This window comes from Panulirus ornatus, chromosome 5, assembly GCF_036320965.1.
Source record: "Panulirus ornatus isolate Po-2019 chromosome 5, ASM3632096v1, whole genome shotgun sequence".
Lineage (NCBI taxonomy): Eukaryota > Metazoa > Arthropoda > Malacostraca > Decapoda > Palinuridae > Panulirus > Panulirus ornatus.
Window position 1 is genome coordinate 20791501 of NC_092228.1, and position 20231 is coordinate 20811731.

The 20231-nt window shown below is 40.7% G+C and overlaps 1 protein-coding gene across 1 annotated transcript in view; it reads left to right on the forward strand.

Annotated features, from left to right (window-relative positions):
* LOC139748632 (uncharacterized) overlaps positions 1–19636 on the forward strand; it is a 43328-nt gene extending 23692 nt beyond the window's left edge. Inside the window, exon 3 of the mRNA XM_071661830.1 lies at positions 19252–19636. Coding sequence (XP_071517931.1) covers positions 19252–19428 — 177 coding nt within the window. The 3' untranslated portion in view covers positions 19429–19636. The remainder of the gene's footprint in view (positions 1–19251) is intronic.
* Positions 19637–20231: the final 595 nt, after the last annotated feature.

Genomic DNA, 20231 nt, shown 5'->3' on the forward strand with positions numbered 1-20231 from the left:
ATCTGGTATGAGGCTAGTACTTCAAAGTCAGGAATTATGTGCCAGAGCCTCCAAGAAACACGACACTGAGTGAAAATGAGTCTGGGGATGAGAAAGTAGACCTAATAGAGGACAATATGGATCCAACATTTGAAGCAAGCTGTTCTTCAAGTGAACCACATATGCTGAATCAAGGAGATCTTAATGATCTTTTCCACGATTTAAATTTGTCTAAGAAGCAAACCGAATTTTTGAGTTCCAGATTAAAGGGCTGGAATCTTCTCCAGAATGAAACTAAAGTTTGTTTTTATTGTGATTGCCATGTTGTTTTCAAATAATTTTTCTCCCATGGTATTTTGCAGTGATATTTGTTTTGTTATGGAGGCACTTGGCCATGAATATAACACAGGTGAGCGGTGCTTGTGTATTGACTCGTCATAAGTAAGCTTGAAAGGAATTCTGCTTCACAATGGAAATAAGTTCCCCTCTGTTCTTCTGGCTCATGCAGCTGACATAAGGGAATTGTATGGTGACACGAAGCTTCTTGTGGGAAAAATTAAGTATGGGGACTTTTAGTGGAATGTATGTTGTGACCTTAACATTGTGACACTTTTACTCGGAATGCAAGTCGATGACACAAAGTTCTGTTGTCTCCTCTGTGAGTGGGACAGCCGGGACAAGAAAACTCATTATGTAAAGTGTGGCCAAAATGAATATCAGTGTCTCCATTGAAGGAGAATGTCATCAATCCTCCTCTTGTTGATCCTGAGAAAATTTATCTGCCTCCTTTGCACATGAAGCTTGGGTTGGTGAAGAACTTCGTCAAATGTATGGATAAAACTAGCCATGGATTCACATCTTTAAGGAATAAATTCTCCAAAATTAGTGATGCAAAAATCAAGGAGGGTATTTTGTAGGACCACAGATCAGAGAACTGCTTTGAGATGAAAAGTTCTATGAAGAGCTAAATGAAGTTGAAAAAGCTGCATGGCTGTCATTTAAGAGAGGTTGCAAAGATTTTTAGGGGAATCACAGATCAGAGAACTACTGTGATGTTGCAAAGGCTCTGTTAACTTTATATAAAACTCAGGGGTGCAGTATGTGTCTAAAAATTCACTTTTTGGAGTTGCACTTAAGACTTTTTCCTGGAAAATTGTGGGGCAGTCATTTCACCAGGACATTTTGGATGTGGAAAGGCAATACCATGGAAAGTGGAGCCCCTTTATGTTGGCAGATTATTGCTGGACACGAAAGAGGGATGTTCTTGAGGCCAAGTATAGCAGAAAATTGTACACTTCTACATTTTAGAGGTTAGTTTTTTAAATGTAGTACCAGCCTTATTTATGAATGAGTAATATGCACTTCTTGTAAAATTTAGTTGCTCTGTCAATTTAAAAACCATGCCTGATAAGGAAAATTTGAAAAAAGTTTCAAATTCTGTGTAAAAAGTACTATAAGGTCCACCAATTTTACTTTGTGGGACAAAAAAGTTAAAATTTTGTTGACCAGTGATATTAACTGATAGAATGATGGAAGTGACTGAGTGCAGAATAAGTGAAGAGCAAGGGGTTTTAGGAAAGTTAGGGAATATGTAGATCAGATTTTTGCTGGAATGATGACCATAGAAAAGTATTTAGTGTAAGATAAGAAGTTGTATGCAGCTTTTATAGATCTGCAGAAAGTGTATGACAGTCTAGTGGAATGCTTTATGGGATGCATTAAGGATATATATGTATAGGGGGACAACTGTTGGAGGTGTGAAAGCCTTCTACAAAGGAGCAAATGCATGTTTAAGAGTGGATGGAGGGTCTAGTTAAAGTTTTGGGATATACATATATGTGATAGTAATAAAAAGAGTGTGGTTTGAGAGAGCAGAAGAGGGTGTATTGAAATGGTTTGGACACATGGAGAGAATGAGTGAGGAAAGACTGACAAAGAGGATATATGTGTCAGATGTTGAGGGAACAAGGAGAAGCGGGAGAAGTGTATGACAGTCTAGTGGAATGCTTTATGGGATGCATTAAGGATATATATGTATAGGGGGACAACTGTTGGAGGTGTGAAAGCCTTCTACAAAGGAGCAAGTGCATGTTTAAGAGTGGATGGAGGGTCTAGTTAAAGTTTTGGGATATACATATATGTGATAGTAATAAAAAGAGTGTGGTTTGAGAGAGCAGAAGAGGGTGTATTGAAATGGTTTGGACACATGGAGAGAATGAGTGAGGAAAGACTGACAAAGAGGATATATGTGTCAGATGTTGAGGGAACAAGGAGAAGCGGGAGACCAAATTAGAGGTGGAAGGACGGGATGAAAAAGATTTTGAGCGATCGGGGCCTGAACATACAGGAGGGTGAAAGCTGTGCAAGGAATAGAGTAAATTGAAACAATATACTTGGGTTAATGTGCTGTCAATGGATTGAACCAGGGCATGTGAAGCGTCTGGGGTAAACCATGGAAAGGTCTGTGGGGCCTGGATGTGGGAAGGGAGCTGTGGTTTCGGTGCATTATACATGACAGCTAGAGACTGAGTGTGAACGAAAATGGCCTTTTTATCTTTTCCTGGCACTACCTCATTGGAGTGGGGAGGGGGTATGCTGTTTCCTGTGTGGCAGGGTGGCGACGGGGATAGATGAAGGCAGCAAGTACAAATATTTACATTTTATACATGTATATGTCTTCAGTTACATCCCTAGGGATAGGGGAGAAAGAATACTTCCCACGTATCCCCTGCATGTCGTAGAAGGCGACTAAAAGGGGAGGGAGCAGGTGGCTGGAAATCCTCCCCACTCTTTTTTTTTTTTAAGCTTTCCAAAAGAAGGAACAGAGAAGTGGGCCAGGTGAAGATATTCCTTCAAAACCCAGTCCTCTGTTCTTAACGCTACCTCGCTAACGCAGGAAATGGCGAATAGTAAAAAAAAAAAAAAAAAAAAGTTTATGTATGTGTATGTATACATTGAAATGCATATGTATGTATATGTTCGTGTATGGCTGTTTACGTGTGTGTGGATATAACCAACATGAGAAAAAAGGAGAGATAGGTAGTATGTTTGAGGAAAGGAACCTGGATGTTTTGGCTCTGAGTGAAACGAAGCTCAAGGGTAAAGGGGAAAAGTGGTTTGGGAATGTCTTGGGAGTAAAGTCAGGGGTTAGTGAGAGGACAGGAGCAAGGGAAGGAGAAGCACTACTGAAACAGGAGTGGTGGGAGTATGTCAGGGGTTAGTGAGAGGACAGGAGCAAGGGAAGGAGAAGCACTACTGAAACAGGAGTGGTGGGAGTATGTGGAAATCCTCCCCTCTTTTTTTTTTTTTTAAGCTTTCCAAAAGAAGGAACAGAGAAGTGGGCGAGGTGAAGATATTCCCTCAAAACCCAGTCCTCTGTTCTTAACGCTACCTCGCTAACGCAGGAAATGGCGAATAGTAATAAAAAAAAAAAAAAAAAAAAAAAAAAATGTCTTTATGTATGTGTATGTATACATTGAAATGCATATGTATGTATATGTTCGTGTATGGCTGTTTACGTGTGTGTGGATGTAACCAACATGAGAAAAAAGGAGAGATAGGTAGTATGTTTGAGGAAAGGAACCTGGATGTTTTGGCTCTGAGTGAAACGAAGCTCAAGGGTAAAGGGGAAAAGTGGTTTGGGAAAGTCTTGGGAGTAAAGTCAGGGGTTAGTGAGAGGACAGGAGCAAGGGAAGGAGAAGCACTACTGAAACAGGAGTGGTGGGAGTATGTGGTAGAGTGTAAGAAAGTAAATTCTAGATTGATATGGGTTAAACTGAAAGTGGATGGAGAGAGATGGGTGATTATTGATGCATATGCATCTGGGCATGAGAAGAAAGATCGTGAGAGGCAAGTGTTTTGGGAGCAGCTGAGTGAGTGTGTTAGTAGTTTTGATGCACGAGACTAGGTTATAGTGATGGGTGATTTGAATGCAAAGGTGAGTAATGTGGCAGTTGAGGGAATAATTGGTGTACATGGGGTGTTCAGTGTTGTAAATGGAAATGGTGAAGAGCTTGTAGATTTATGTGCTGAAAAAGGACTGGTGATTGGAAATACCTGGTTTAAAAAGAGAGATATACATAAGTATACGTATGTAAGTAGGAGAGATGGCCAGAGAGCGTTATTGGATTACGTGTTAATTGATAGGTGTGCGAAAGAGAGACTTTTAGGTGTTAATGTGCTGAGAGGTGCAACTGGAGGGATATCTCATCATTATCTTGTGGAGGCAAAGGTGAAGATTTGTAGAGGTTTTCAGAAAAGAAGAGAGAATGTTGGGGTGAAGAGAGTGGTGAGAGTAAGTGAGCTTGGGAAGGAGACTTGTGTGAGGAAGTACCAGGAGAGACTGAGTACAGAATGGAAAAAGGTTGAGAACAAAGGACGTAAGGGGAGTGGGGGAGGAATGGGATGTATTTAGGGAAGCAGTGATGGCTTGCGCAAACGATGCTTGTGGCATGAGAAGTGTGGGAGGAGGGCAGATTAGAAAGGGCAGTGAGTGGTGGGATGAAGAAGTAAGATTATTAGTGAAAGAGAAGAGAGAGGCATTTGGACGATTTTTGCAGGGAAATAATGCAAATGAGTGGGAGATGTATAAAAGAAAGATGCAGGAGGTCAAGAGAAAGGTGCAAGAGGTGAAAAAGAGGGCAAATGAGAGTTGGGGTGAGAGAGTATCATTAAATTTTAGGGAGAATAAAAAGATGTTTTGGAAGGAGGTAAATAAAGTGCGTAAGACAAGGGAAGAAATGGGAACTTCAGTGAAGGGGGCAAATGGGGAGGTGATAACAAGTAGTGGTGATGTGAGAAGGAGATGGAGTGAGTATTTTGAAGGTTTGTTGAATGTGTTTGATGATAGAGTGGCAGATATAGGGTGTTTTGGTCAAGGTGGTGTGCAAAGTGAGAGGGTTAGGGAGAATGATTTGGTAAACAGAGTAAAGGTAGTAAATGCTTTGCAGAAGACGAAAGCCGCCAAGGCAGCGGGTTTGGATGGTATTTTAGTGGAATTTATTAAAAAAGGGGGGTAACTGTATTGTTGACTGGTTGGTAAGGTTCTTTAATGTGTGTATGACTCATGGTGAGGTGCCTGAGGATTGGCAAAATACTTGCATAGTGCCATTGTACAAAGGCAAAGGGATAAAAGTGAGTGCTCAAATTACAGAGGTATAAGTTTGTTGAGTATTCCTGGGAAATATATGGGGGGGTATTGATTGAGAGGGTGAAGGCATGTACAGAGCATCAGATTGGGGAAGAGCAGTGTGGTTTCAGAAGTGGTAGAGGATGTGTGGATTAGGTGTTTGCTTTTGAAGAATGCATGTGAGAAATACTTAGAAAAGCAAATGGATTTGTATGTAGCATTTATGGATCTGGAGAAGGCATATGATAGAGTTGATAGAGATGCTCTGTGGAAGGTATTAAGAATATATGGTGTGGGAGGCAAGTTGTTAGAAGCTGTGAAAAGTTTTTATCGAGGATGTAAGGCATGTGTACACGTAGGAAGAGAGGAAAGTGAATGGTTCTCAGTTAATGTTGGTTTACGGCAGGGGAGTGTGATGTCTCCATGGTTGTTTAATTTGTTTATGGATGGCGTTGTTAGGGAGGTGAATGCAAGAATTTTGGAAAGAGGGGCAAGTATGCAGTCTGTTGTGGATGAGAGAGCTTGGGAAGTGAGTCAGTTGTTTTTCGCTGATGATACAGTACTGGTGGCTGATTCGAGTGAGAAACTGCAGAAGCTGGTGACTGAGTTTGGTAAAGTGTGTGAAAGAAGAAAGCTGAGAGTAAATGTGAATAAGAGTAAGGTTATTAGGTACAGTAGGTTTGAGGGACAAGTCAGTAGGGAGGTAAGTTTGAATGGAGAAAAACTGGAGAAAGTGAAGGGTTTTAGATATCTGGGTGTGGATTTGGCAGCGGATGGAACCATGGAAGCGGAAGTGAATCATATTGTGGGGGAGGGGGCGAAACTTCTAGGAGCGTTGAAGTATCTGTGGAAGTCGAGAACATTATCTTGGAAAGCAAAAATGGGTATGTTTGCATGAATAGTGGTTCCAGCAATGTTATATGGTTGCGAGGCGTGGGCTATAGATAGAGGTGTGCGGAGGAGGGTGGTTGTGCTGGAAATGAGATGTTTGAGGACAATATGTGGTGTGAGGTGGTTTGATCGAGTAAGTAATAATAGGGTTAGAGAGATGTGTGGAAATAAAAAGAGTGTGGTTGAGAGAGCAGAAGAGGGTGTTTTGAAATGGTTTGGGCACATGGAGAGAATGAGTGAGGAAAGATAGACCAAGAGGATATATGTGTCAGAGGTGGAGGGAACGAGAAGTGGGACACCAAATTGGAAGTGGAAAGATGGAGTGAAAAAGATTTTGAGTGATCGGGGCCTGAACATGCAGGAGGGTGAAAGGTGTGCAAGGAAAAGAGTGAATTGGAACGATGTGGTATACCGGGGTCGATATGCTGTCAGTGAATTGAACCAGGGCATGTGAAGCGTCTGGGGTAACGTTCTCACCTTCCACACATTCTTCAATATATATGTATATATATATTTTTATTTATGTATTATACCTTGTCGGTGTCCCCCGCATTAGCGAGGTAACACAAGGAAACAGACGAAAGAATGGCGCAACCCACCTACATACACATGTATATTTATACACGTCCACACACACACATATACATACCTATACATCTCAAAGTATATATATATATATATATATATATATATATATATATATATATATATATATATATATATATATATTTTTTTTTTTTTTCATACTATTCGCCATTTCCCGCGATAGCGAGGTAGCGTTAAGAACACACAGACATATACATATATACACATGTACATAATTCATACTGTCTGTCCTTATTCATTCCTGTCACCACCCCGCCACACATGAAATGACAACACCCTCCCCCTGCATGTGCGCGAGGTAGTGCTAGGAAAAGACAACAAAGGCCATATTCGTTCACACTCAGTCTCTAGCTGTCATGTATAATGCACCAAAACCACAGCTCCCTTTCCACATCCAGGCCTCACAAAACTTTCCATGGTTTACCCCAGATGTTTCATATGCCCTGGTTCAATCCATTGACAGCACGTCGACCCCGGTATGCTACATCGTTCCAATTCACTCTATTTCTTGCACCCTCCTGGATGTTCAGGCTCCAATCACTCAGAATCTTTTTCACTCCATCTTTCCACCTCCAATTCGGTCTCCCATTTCTCCTCATTCACTCCACCTCTGACACATATATCCTCTTTGTCAATCTTTCCTCACTCATTCTCTCCATGTGACCAAACCATTTCAAAACACCCTCTTCTGCTCTCTCAACCACACTCTTTTTATTTCCACACATCTCTCTTACCCTATTATTACTTACACAATCAAACCACCTCACACCACATTGTCCTCAAACATCTCATTTCCAGCACATCCGCACTTCTGCTTCCATGGTTTCATACGCTGCCAAGTCCACTCCCAGATATCTAAAATACCTTACTTCCTCCAGTTTTTCTCCATTCAAACTTACCTCCCAACTGACTTGTCCCTCATCCCTACTGTACCTAATAACCTTGCTCTTATTCACATTTACTCTTAGGTTTCTTCTTTCACACTTTACCAAACTCAGTCACCAGCTTCTGCAGTTTCTCACCCTGAATCAGCCATCAGCGAACAACAACTGACTCACTTCCCAAACTCTCTCATCCACAACAGACTGCATACTTGCCCCTCTTTCCAAAACTTGCATTCACCTCCCTAACAACCCCATCCATAAACAAATTAAACAACCATGGAGACATCATGCACCCCTTCCTCAAACCAACATTCATTGAGAACCAATCACTTTCCTCTCTTCCTACTCGTACACATGCCTTACATCCTCGATAAAAACTTTCCACTGCTCCTAACAACTTGCCTCCCGTGCCATATATTCTTAATACCTTCCACAGAGCATCTATATATATATATATATATATATATATATATATAAAATATATTTTTTTTTTTTTTTTTTATACTTTGTCGCTGTCTCCCGCGTTTGCGAGGTAGCGCAAGGAAACAGACGAAAGAAATGCCCCCCCCCCCCATACACATGTACATACACACGTCCACACACGCAAATATACATACCTACACAGCTTTCCATGGTTTACCCCAGACGCTTCACATGCCTTGATTCACTCCACTGACAGCACGTCAACCCCTGTATACCACATCGCTCCAATTCACTCTATTCCTTGCCCTCCTTTCACCCTCCTGCATGTTCAGGCCCCGATCACACAAAATCTTTTTCACTCCATCTTTCCACCTCCAATTTGGTCTCCCTCTTCTCCTCGTTCCCTCCACCTCCGACACATATATCCTCTTGGTCAATCTTTCCTCACTCATTCTCTCCATGTGCCCAAACCATTTCAAAACACCCTCTTCTGCTCTCTCAACCACGCTCTTTTTATTTCCACACATCTATTCCTTCAAACATACCCATTTTTGCTTTCCGAGATAATGTTCTCGACTTCCACACATTTTTCAAGGCTCCCAAAATTTTTGCCCCCTCCCCCACCCTATGATCCACTTCCGCTTCCATGGTTCCATCCGCTGACAGATCCACTCCCAGATATCTAAAACACTTCACTTCCTCCAGTTTTTCTCCATTCAAACTCACCTCCCAATTGACTTGACCCTCAACCCTACTGTACCTAATAACCTTGCTCTTATTCACATTTACTCTTAACTTTCTTCTTCCACACACTTTACCAAACTCAGTCACCAGCTTCTGCAGTTTCTCACATGAATCAGCCACCAGCGCTGTATCATCAGCGAACAACAACTGACTCACTTCCCAAGCTCTCTCATCCCCAACAGACTTCATACTTGCCCCTCTTTCCAGGACTCTTGCATTTACCTCCCTAACAACCCCATCCATAAACAAATTAAACAACCATGGAGACATCACACACCCCTGCCGCAAACCTACATTCACTGAGAACCAATCACTTTCCTCTCTTCCTACACGTACACATGCCTTACATCCTCGATAAAAACTTTTCACTGCTTCTAACAACTTGCCTCCTACACCATATATTCTTAATACCTTCCACAGAGCATCTCTATCAACTCTATCATATGCCTTCTCCAGATCCATAAATGCTACATACAAATCCATTTGCTTTTCTAAGTATTTCTCACATACATTCTTCAAAGCAAACACCTGATCCACACATCCTCTACCACTTCTGAAACCGCACTGCTCTTCCCCAATCTGATGCTCTGTACATGCCTTCACCCTCTCAATCAATACCCTCCCATATAATTTACCAGGAATACTCAACAAACTTATACCTCTGTAATTTGAGCACTCACTCTTATCCCCTTTGCCTTTGTACAATGGCACTATGCACGCATTCCGCCAATCCTCAGGCACCTCGCCATGAGTCATACATACATTAAATAACCTTACCAACCAGTCAACAATACAGTCACCCCCTTTTTTAATAAATTCCACTGCAATACCATCCAAACCTGCTGCTTTGCCGGCTTTCATCTTCCGCAAAGCTTTTACTACCTCTTCTCTGTTTACCAAATCATTTTCCCTAACCCTCTCACTTTGCACACCACCTCGACCAAAACACCCTACATCTGCCACTCTGTCATCAGACACATTCAACAAACCTTCAAAATACTCATTCCATCTCCTTCTCACATCACCACTACTTGTTATCACCTCCCCATTTACGCCCTTCACTGAAGTTCCCATTTGCTCCCTTGTCCCACGCACCCTATTTACCTCCTTCCAGAACATCTTTTTATTCTCCCTAAAATTTACTGATAGTCTCTCACCCCAACTCTCATTTGCCCTTTTTTTCACCTCTTGCACCTTTCTCTTGACCTCCTGTCATATATATATATATATATATTTCTTTTCTTTCATACTATTCGCCATTTCCCGCGTTAGCAAGGTAGCGTTAAGAACAGAGGACTGGGCCTCTGAGGGAATATCCTCACCTAGCCTCATTCTCTGTTCCTTCTTTTGGAAAATTTAAAAAAAAAAAAAAAAAAAAAAAAAAAAAAAAAAAAAAAAAAATATATATATATATATATATTTATATATATATTTTTCTTTCTTTCAAACTATTCGCCATTTCCCGCATTAGCGAGGTAGAGTTAAGAACAGAGGACTGGGCCTTTGAGGGAATACCCTCACCTGGCCCAATTCTCTGTTCCTTCTTTTGGAAAATTAAAAAAAAACGAGAGGGGAGGATTTCCAGCCCCCCGCTCCCTCCCCTTTTAGTCGCCTTCTACGACACGCAGGGAATACGTGGGAAGTATTCTTTTTCCCATATCCCCAGAGATAATATTTTTTTTTTTTTTTTTTTTTTGTCTCCCACGTTTGCGAGGTAGCGCAAGGAAACAGACGAAAGAAATGGCCCAACCCACCCCCATACACATGTATATACATACGTCCACACACGCAAATATACATACCTACACAGCTTTCCATGGTTTACCCCAGACGCTTCACATGTCCTGATTCAATCCACTGACAGCACGTCAACCCCGGTATACCACATCGATCCAATTCACTCTATTCCTTGCCCTCCTTTCACCCTCCTGCATGTTCAGGCCCCAATCACACAAAATCTTTTTCACTCCATCTTTCCACCTCCAATTTGGTCTCCCACTTCTCCTCGTTCCCTCCACCTCCGACACATATATCCTCTTGGTCAATCTTTCCTCACTCATTCTCTCCATGTGCCCAAACCATTTCAAAACACCCTCTTCTGCTCTCTAAACCATGCTCTTTTTATTTCCACACATCTCTCTTACCCTTACGTTACTTACTCGATCAAACTACCTCACACCACACATTGTCCTCAAACATCTCATTTCCAGCACATCCATCCTCCTGCGCACAACTCTATCCATAGCCCATGCCTCGCAACCATACAACATTGTTGGAACCACTATTCCTTCAAACATACCCATTTTTGCTTTCCGAGATAATGTTCTCAACTTCCACACATTCTTTAAGGCTCCCAGGATTTTCGCCCCCTCCCCCACCCTATGATTCACTTCCGCTTCCATGGTTCCATCCGCTGCTAGATCCACTCCCAGATATCTAAAACACTTTACTTCCTCCAGTTTGTCTCCATTCAAACTTACCTCCCAATTAACTTGACCCTCAACCCTACTGTACCTAATAACCTTGCTCTTATTCACATTTACTCTTAACTCTCTTCTTTCACACACTTTACCAACCTCAGTCACCAGCTTCTGCAGTTTCTTACATGAATCAGCCACCAGCGCTGTATCATCAGCGAAGAACACCTGACTCACTTCCCAAGCCCTCTCATCCCCAACAGACTTCATACTTGCCCCTCTTTCCAAAACTCTTGCATTCACCTCCCTAACAACCCCATCCAGAAACAAATTAAACAACCATGGAGACATCACACACCCCTGCCGCAAACCTACATTCACTGAGAACCAATCACTTTCCTCTCTTCCTACTCGTACACATGCCTTACATCCTCGATAAAAACTTTTCACTGCTTCTAACAACTTGCCTCCCACACCATATATTCTTAGTACCTTCCACAGAACATCTCTCTCAACTCTATCATATGCCTTCTCCAGATCCATAAATGCTTCATACAAATCCATTTGCTTTTCTAAGTATTTCTCGCATACATTCTTCAAAGCAAACACCTGATCCGCACATCCTCTACCACTTCTGAATCCACACTGCTCTTCCCCAATCTGATGCTCTGTACATGCCTTCACCCTCTCAATCAATACCCTCCCATATACTTTACCAGGAATACTCAACAAACTTATACCTCTGTAATTTGAGCACTCACTTTTATCCCCTTTGCCTTTGTACAATGGCACTATGCAAGTATTTTGCCAATCCTCAGGCACCTCACCATGAATCATACATACATTAAGTAACCTTACCAACCAGTCAACAATACAGTCACACCCTTTTTTAATAAATTCCACTGCAATACCATCCAAACCTGCTGCCTTGCCGGCTTTCATCTTCCGCAAACCTTTTACTACCTCTTCTCTGTTTACCAAATCATTTTCCCTCACCCTCTCACTTTGCACACCACCTCGACCAAAACACCCTATATCTGCCACTCTGTCATCAAACACATTCAACAAACCTTTAAAATACTCACTCCATCTCCTTCTCACATCACCACTACTTGTTATCACCTCCCCATTAGCCCCCTTCACTGAAGTTCCCATTTGCTCCCTTGTCTTACGCACTTTATTTACCTCCTTCCTGAACATCTTTTTATTCTCCCTAAAATTTAATGATACTCTCTCACCCCAACTCTCATTTGCCCTCTTTTTCACCTCTTGCACCTTTCTCTTGACCTCCTGTCTCTTTCTTTTATACATCTCCCACTCATTTGCATATATATAGATGGAGTGATAAGAAAGACGAAAGCAAAACAGGATGCAGATATTGAGTGTGATGGTGAGATATGGTGGCTAGTAGCAAGCTTGTTTACGGTTAATACTGTGTTGTTTGCTGAGATTGAAGAGGAGTTACAGAAGGTTGTAATTGTGTGTTATTATGTATGTAAGTTTTAGAGATTAGAGGTAATGCAAATAAAAGTAAAGTAATGATGTTTTTAAGGAAACAGTGAAAGAAGAAAGTGTACTAAATTGTGCTTTGGATATGAGAAAGTGTACTAAATTGTGCTTTGGATAGGGGGGGAGAAAGACTGGAAGAAGTGAGAGAATTTAAGTATCTAGGAGCTGTCTTGGGCAAGTGTGGTGATATGGAAGAAGAGATAAGGGAGAGAGCAGTACGGGGTAGAAGAGTTACTAGGTCTCTTAATAGAATAATGAAGGGTGGAGGTATAAGTATGGAGGTGAAGAGAGGATTATGGGACAGCATAGTCCTCCCAACCCTGACCTGTGCAGCTGAAACATGAGTCACAGAGGTCAAGAATCCAGGCTATGGAAATGAGCTATTTGAGAAGAGCATGTGGTGTGACTCGATTGAATGAAGAAAGAAATGAAGTGGTGTATGAGAGATGTGGTATGGCAGGGAATGCAAAGGGAATGAATTATGGAGTGGTAGAATAGGTGAAGCATAATACTTTGATATGGTTTGGGCATGTGGAAAGAATACAAGACTGGGAGTTTACAAGGAAAGTGCATCGTAGTACAATTAAAATGGCTAGTGTGAATGGTAGACCACCTGTGACATGGGCAAATAGGGTGGAGGAAAACTGGAGGGAGAGAAATAGTGGAAGAATGCATGAAATGGTGTATGTATGGACAGGGATAAGTGGAGACTTTTTCCTTGATGGGAGTTTCAGGAGGGAACAGGTTGTCAGAGATATAGATGGATAAGAGAGGGCCTGGAGATTTGTCACATTATGTGGACATAGAATTTAGGTTAGCCTCTTATATATATAGTTTATGAGTAGAAGTGTGAATGCTAAAGTTAGAAGGATAAAGTAGAGATGATAGAGGTTTTGTTACCAGACTCTGCCTGTATGAGGTTACACTGTGTAAAAAGTTACCTTTTTCTAAGCAATATCATTGAAAGCTTAGTTTCATCAAATTAACCTATCACTCCAAAGAAGTACACTTTTACCTGCTACTGGAGGCTGTGCAGGAACCTCTGGAAAGAGATACTGGGTAACAGCAGGACTATCTTAGAAAGAGCTCCTTGGGTAAATTTGAATAAATGCATTGATTGTTAGAGGTTGCCGTGGAGTCATACTGTAGGCGTAGGTTTTATAAAGAGAGGTACAACATGATGGAATGAAGATTTGAGAAAGCAGGTTGAGTATGAAAATGAACGTTTGTAAGGAAAAGCTGAATCTGCAATAAAATAATTGATAATCAGGAGCACAGTTTGTATATTATTATTATTTTGTAACATTTCAGCACCTGTTATGAGGCTCTGAGGCTGCACTGTACTGTATTCCATCTGTTGATAATAATATAGCCTCATTAAAGGTGATTTCTCACTTGCAGTGGACAGTAGAGTATAGAGTCCTAGATGAAGAATAAGATGATATATCAGTAGTTAAAGAAAAGGAGAGGAAATTAAGATCTGGAGAGAAATAGGGATTAGAATTTAAGAAGGATATTTTCCAAGGGAATAAAAAAGGTGTAGAACAGAGTTATGCAGATGAAGTGTATTTGACAATAGTGGGGAAATAGTTGTGACAAAAGATTAAGCTAGTAAGAGATGTAGAGAACTTCAAACAATTGACTGGAAATGGTGCTGAAGAGATGTGGCTGTTGATACAGTTGCATTAGAAGCCAGGGAAGAGAGGAACAGATGCAGGGAGAGGATGACATGGCAGCAGAAGGAATGAGGAGAGCAGTGCCCAAAAAATCATAAAAGTTTTAGTCCCAGATGGAGTGGTGAGATGATGAAGAGTGGAGATGAAACTACGGTTGAGTGGATATGGAAAATGTCTGTGGAAGCATTGGAAAGTAGGTATGTTCCTGATAAGTGGATGAAGATAAAGAGAGCAAAAGTGATTGTAAGAATTATGAATGAACAAGTTTTCACATCATAGTTAGGAAGGTGTATTCTGTAGTAGGAAAATGTCTATTGAGAAAATTATTGATCATTTCAATAGGCTTACTTAACTCTTTCTGGGTGAAGCTCTGTACCCAATACCAATTTATTTTTGAGGGCTTAAGCTTTGATCTGTAAGTCATGCACTTGGGGTACCTGTCAATCAAAATTCTGGACTGCAAAAATGAAATGACCAGAAATTACCATCCTTCTGATTGACTTCTGGTTGCTGGCTGGTCAGGAACTATAGTCACATTCATTGGAGGTATACACTCTTGTGAGAAGAGTATCAGGCTGGGTGGTAGGGGAAGAGAGAGTTCAGGTTACCATGTTGACCTATAGGTGGCCTGAGAGTGCCACTGACAGACGTCTTACCCGATTGAGGGTTGAATGAGGTTTGTGGATTGTATGTGTCAGTATATGTGTGTTGCAGGATAACAAGAGTGTTACTTAATATATTTTTGATAAAAAGAGATTAATATGATTAGCAATATATGCATGAGTTGTTCTATTAGAGAAGGCCTGTAGGAGCTTTATCAGGTCATTTGAATATAGTATACATTAGCTATAGTAAATTGTTATTATAGGTTAGTCTGTTATTGTAAATAGTAGGTGTAGAAATGTGAATGAGAAAGTAAGAAGGATAGAGATGATATGTAGGCAGTTTATTATCTGAAATGTTTGTTAACTGTATAATGTTATACTGTATGTGAAGAGCCACCTTTGGCTTGGCCATATCATTGGGAGCACAGTCTCGTCGCCTATCACTATCACTCCAAAGAAGGTCACACAGGTTTAGTTGTACTTTCGTAACCCTTAAAGAACTGTTATATTCTGGCATTAGTTGCATTTGCCTTGTATGGACAAAGCTTACAGTGTGATGACACCTTTTAGGCTGTCTCAGTCTCTCTTCATCCATATACATATGAATTTAACCTTTTTTTCAGACAGTGGAGTGTGAATGCTTCAAAATTTGATGGTAGACATTCAAAACAGTTTGGCATAAGGGAATAGTGTTTAAATTGCTCATTCTAAACCATACCATATCATTTGATGAGCAGGATAAATTTTATACACGACTCATATTTCTTATCCGAGTTTATATAATGTATACTTTAGGTTAGTTGTCTTGGTAGGAAGATTATATTTTTTGTTGCCTTAGACATATCTTGTGGTTGATCATCTTGCTGAACGTGTCCACCCTCTCCAACCAACACCAGCAGCTCACTTGGTAGTTTGGCAGTAAACTGCTGACACAGACCTATCACAGACTATCATAGATAACTTCCTTCCCCCAACGCCCCTCTACCAAGGACTGCCATTCATCATCACAATTGACTTGTTCCAATCAGATCTCACACAGACAGATGAGAACGGTGAACTTCATAAATAGTATATGAACATGTATATAGCTATGCAAGTGAACTGCTCAGTTTTCTGCTAGTTAGGCATTATGGTTTATCAACTATTCATCACTTAATGTTCAGCCAGCTCTGTAATGTAAAATCTATACTTATATACTATGTAAACATCTCTGTATATCTGCCTTCCTGTTTAGATGTACCTCACCCATATGTGTATCTGAAGTGTGGAAATATTTAGCTCACCCCAGTCTTGAGCTCTTGCATGATTAGTTAACCAGTAACTCTCATGACTTACCAGTTCTATAATAACTGTAATACATCAGCTGTATTTTTTTTAACTGATTAGCTGCATAAATCCATTGAACTGTTATCTCTTTATTTGATCAAGTAAGTAATGAAAAGGTAAGAGAGATGTGTGGTAATAAAAAGAGTGTGGTTGAGAGAGCAGAAGAGGGCATGTTGAAATGGTTTGAACATATGGAGAGAATGAGTGAGGAAAGATTGACAAACAGGATATATGTGTCAGAGGTGGTGGGAACAAGAAGTGGGACACCAAATTGGAGGTGGAAGGATGGAGAGAAAAAGATTTTGAGCAAAGTGGGTCCTGAACATACAGGAAGGCGAGAGGCATGCAAAGAATAGAGTGAATTGGAACGATGTGGTGTACTGGGGTCAATGTGCTGTCAATAGACTGAATCAGGGCATGTGAAACATCTGAGGTAAACCATGAAAACATCTATGGGGCCTGGATGTGGATAGGGAGGTGTTGTTTTGGTGCATAACAATCACAGCTGGAGACTAAGTGTGAATGAATGTGGCCTTTTTTTTTGTATGTAGCTGTTTCCTGTGGGGCCGGGTGGCACCGGGAATGGATGAAGGCAAGCAAGTATGAATATGCACATGTATATATGTATATGTCTGTGTATGTATATGTATATGTACTATTCGCGAATAGTATGAAAAAAAATGTGTATGTATATATGTTGGTATGTATATGCGCATACTTGTATGGGTGTTTATGTATATATGTATATCCCTGGGGATAGGGGAGAAAGAATACTTCCCACGTATTTCCTGCGTGTCATAGAAGGCGACTAAAAGGGGAGGGAGTGGGGAGGCTGGAAATCCTCCCTCCAGTTTTTACTTTTCCAAAAGAGGGAACAGAGAAGGGGGCCAAGTAAGAATTATATCTCTAAGCTTCAGTCCTCTGTTCTTAACGCTACCTTGCTAACGTGGGAAATGGCGAGTATGTTTGAAAGAAAATGTGTATATGAATGGATGGGCCGTTTTTCATTTGTTTCCTGGTGCTACCTCACGGACATGGGAAAAGGCGATCAAGCATAATAAAAAATAATAATAGTGTATTTATTTATTATTGGAATATTTATTTTATTTTACTTTGTTGCTGTCTCCCGTGTTAGGGAGGTAGTGCAAGGAAACAGACGAAAGAATGGCCCAACCCACCCACATACACATGTATATACCTACACGTCCACACACGCAAATATACATACCTATACATCTCAACGTTATCCCTGGGGATAGGGGATTAAGAATACTTCCCACGTATTCCCTGTGTGTCGTAGAAGGTGACTAAAAGGGGAGGGAGCGGGGGGCTGGAAATCCTCCCCTCATTTTTTGTTTTTTTTCTTTTTTTTTTCCAAAAGAAGGAACAGAGGGGGCCAGGTGAGGATATTCCAAAAAAGGCCCAGTCCTCTGTTCTTAGCGCTACCTCGCTAACGCGGGAAATGGCGAATAGTTTGAAAGAAAGACATCTCAACGTATACATATATATATACACACAGACATGTACATATATACACATGTACATAATACATACTGTCTGCCTTTATTCATTTCCATCGCCACCCTGCCACACATGAAATAACAACCCCCTCCTCCCTCATGTGCGCAAGGTAGTGCTAGGAAAAGACAACAAAGGGCCACCTTAGTTCACACTCAGTCTCTAGCTGTCATGTAATAATGCACCGAAACCACAGCTCCCTTTCCACATCCAGGCCCCACAGAACTTTCCATGGTTTACCCCAGACGCTTCACATGCCTTGGTTCAATCCATTGACAATGCGTCAACCCCGGTATACCAAATTGATCCAATTCACTCTATTCCTTGCACGCCTCTCATCCTCCTGCATGTTCAGGCCCCGATCACAAAATTTTTTTCACTCCATCTTTCCACCTCCACTTTGGTCTCCCACTTCTCCTCGTTCCCTCCACCTCTGACACATATATCCTCTTGGTCAGTCTTTCCTCACTCATTCTCTCCATGTGACCAAACCATTTCAGAACACCCTCTTCTGCTCTCTCAACCACACTCTTTTTATTACCACGCATCTCTCTTACCCTATTATTACTTACTCGATCAAAACCACCTCACACCACATATTGTCCTCAAACATCTCATTTCCAGCACATCCACCCTCCTGCGCACAACTCTGTCCATCGCCCATGCCTCGCAACCATATAAGATTGTTGGAACCACTATTCCTTCAAACATACCCATTTTTGCTTTTCAAGATAAAGTTCTCGAATTCCACACATTCTTCAGTGCTCCAAGAACTTTCGCCCCCTCCCCACCCTATGATTCACTTCTGCATCCATGGTTCCATCCGCTGCCAAATCCATTCCCAGATCTCTAAAACACTAGATATCTAAAACACTAATTATTAGTACTTAGTGTAAAAATAGGACAGTTGATGTAGTCTAATTAAGATATAATAATTAGGCTCTCAGTTAAAAGAGTTTCAGACTGAATATTAGGTTATTTAAGCTTTTCATAAATGAAACATTGTTCAGTAATATTATCCAGTAGGGCAGATACCTGGAAATTATATAATGAGGATAACTTGTATTCCTGTCTACATTTTCTGCATACATGTACACAATATGGGGATATGGGAGAATGAATACCTCCCTGAATATTCTGTTTTTCAAAGTGACTGGTGGAAATGGGAGGGGGGGGGTTGGATTTCTTTGTATGGTTAGGAGGAATGCTACTGTTGTAAATGTAACATGATGTGAAACTTTGACACAGGGTGACTGCTTGACAGAGATGAGGCCGAGTTTGCTTAATATTCCAATAATTGCATTCTGCACAGACATCATTATTTGTTGGAGTTATGCTACTTAATGAAACAGAGCAGTTCTGACTGAATGTTCAGTCCTGTGGATAAAGGACTTTAGCATAGATGGCTTAGATTTGCCTTACATAGGTTCTGAAAAGTACATTATGATGCAGTTTAATATTAGAATGGCTTTATGTGATGGTTACTTTTATTACCAGTAGCCAAGTTGATGTACTCGTTTAACTTTTTTTTCCCATTTCTTTCAGCCCATGTGTGATGGAACCCACCTAAATGATCAACTGAAGATCAAACAAAAACCTCTAGTGTTCAAAGCCCCTGAAACAATGGAGGTGTGGCTATGTAACTGTAAACAATCCAGAAATCCTCCATTTTGTGATGGTACTCACCGTGACCAAAATATTCAACTTGCTATCAGGGATTAAAGAGATGGAAGCTATATTTATTTTTGTGACTCAGGTGTTGCTAGCTTATTGTTATATGTGATGTATTATAAAAATTGCTTCAAAAATATGTTGCAAATTTATTGTTAACCAGGATCCATGTAAATTTGCTTTCATTTACAGAATTACTACATTTCGTTTATATAATTGTAAATAATTATATCCTGTAAATAAAATTATTTGTACTTTTTTTTTTTTTTTACATTACCCACTATTCAATAAATAAAATATATTCCATGAGTAACACTTCATTTATATATACAAGTATATATATTTTTTCATGATAGAAGGCCATTTCCCCCAAAAGCAACATAGCACCAGGAATGAACAAAGGCCACATATGCTCACATTAATTCACTGTCATGTGTAATGCATTGAAATAACAGCTCTCTAACCACAAACCTTACCATGGTTTATCCCTGACACTTTACATACCCTGATTCACTTCACTGACTGGGTGTTAACCCCAGTACTCCACATCATTCAAATTCACTCTATACCATGTACACCTTTCCCCATCCTAAACTATTTACAAAAAAAGGCTGACCTAATTACTACATTCACATGACTGACGAATCTTCAGGCCCTCTCTCCTAGACTCACACATTTACCTTCCTCACCACCCCAACTATAAAAAATCAAACTGGCATGGTGACACAACACACCCCTGCTGCAGACCAACCTTTACTTGGAACTGTCATTCACTCTCCTCTCTTCCTTCTTGTGTATATGACGTGCACCCATGATGCTTCTAGTACCTTACCTTCTACAAGTCATCTACATGA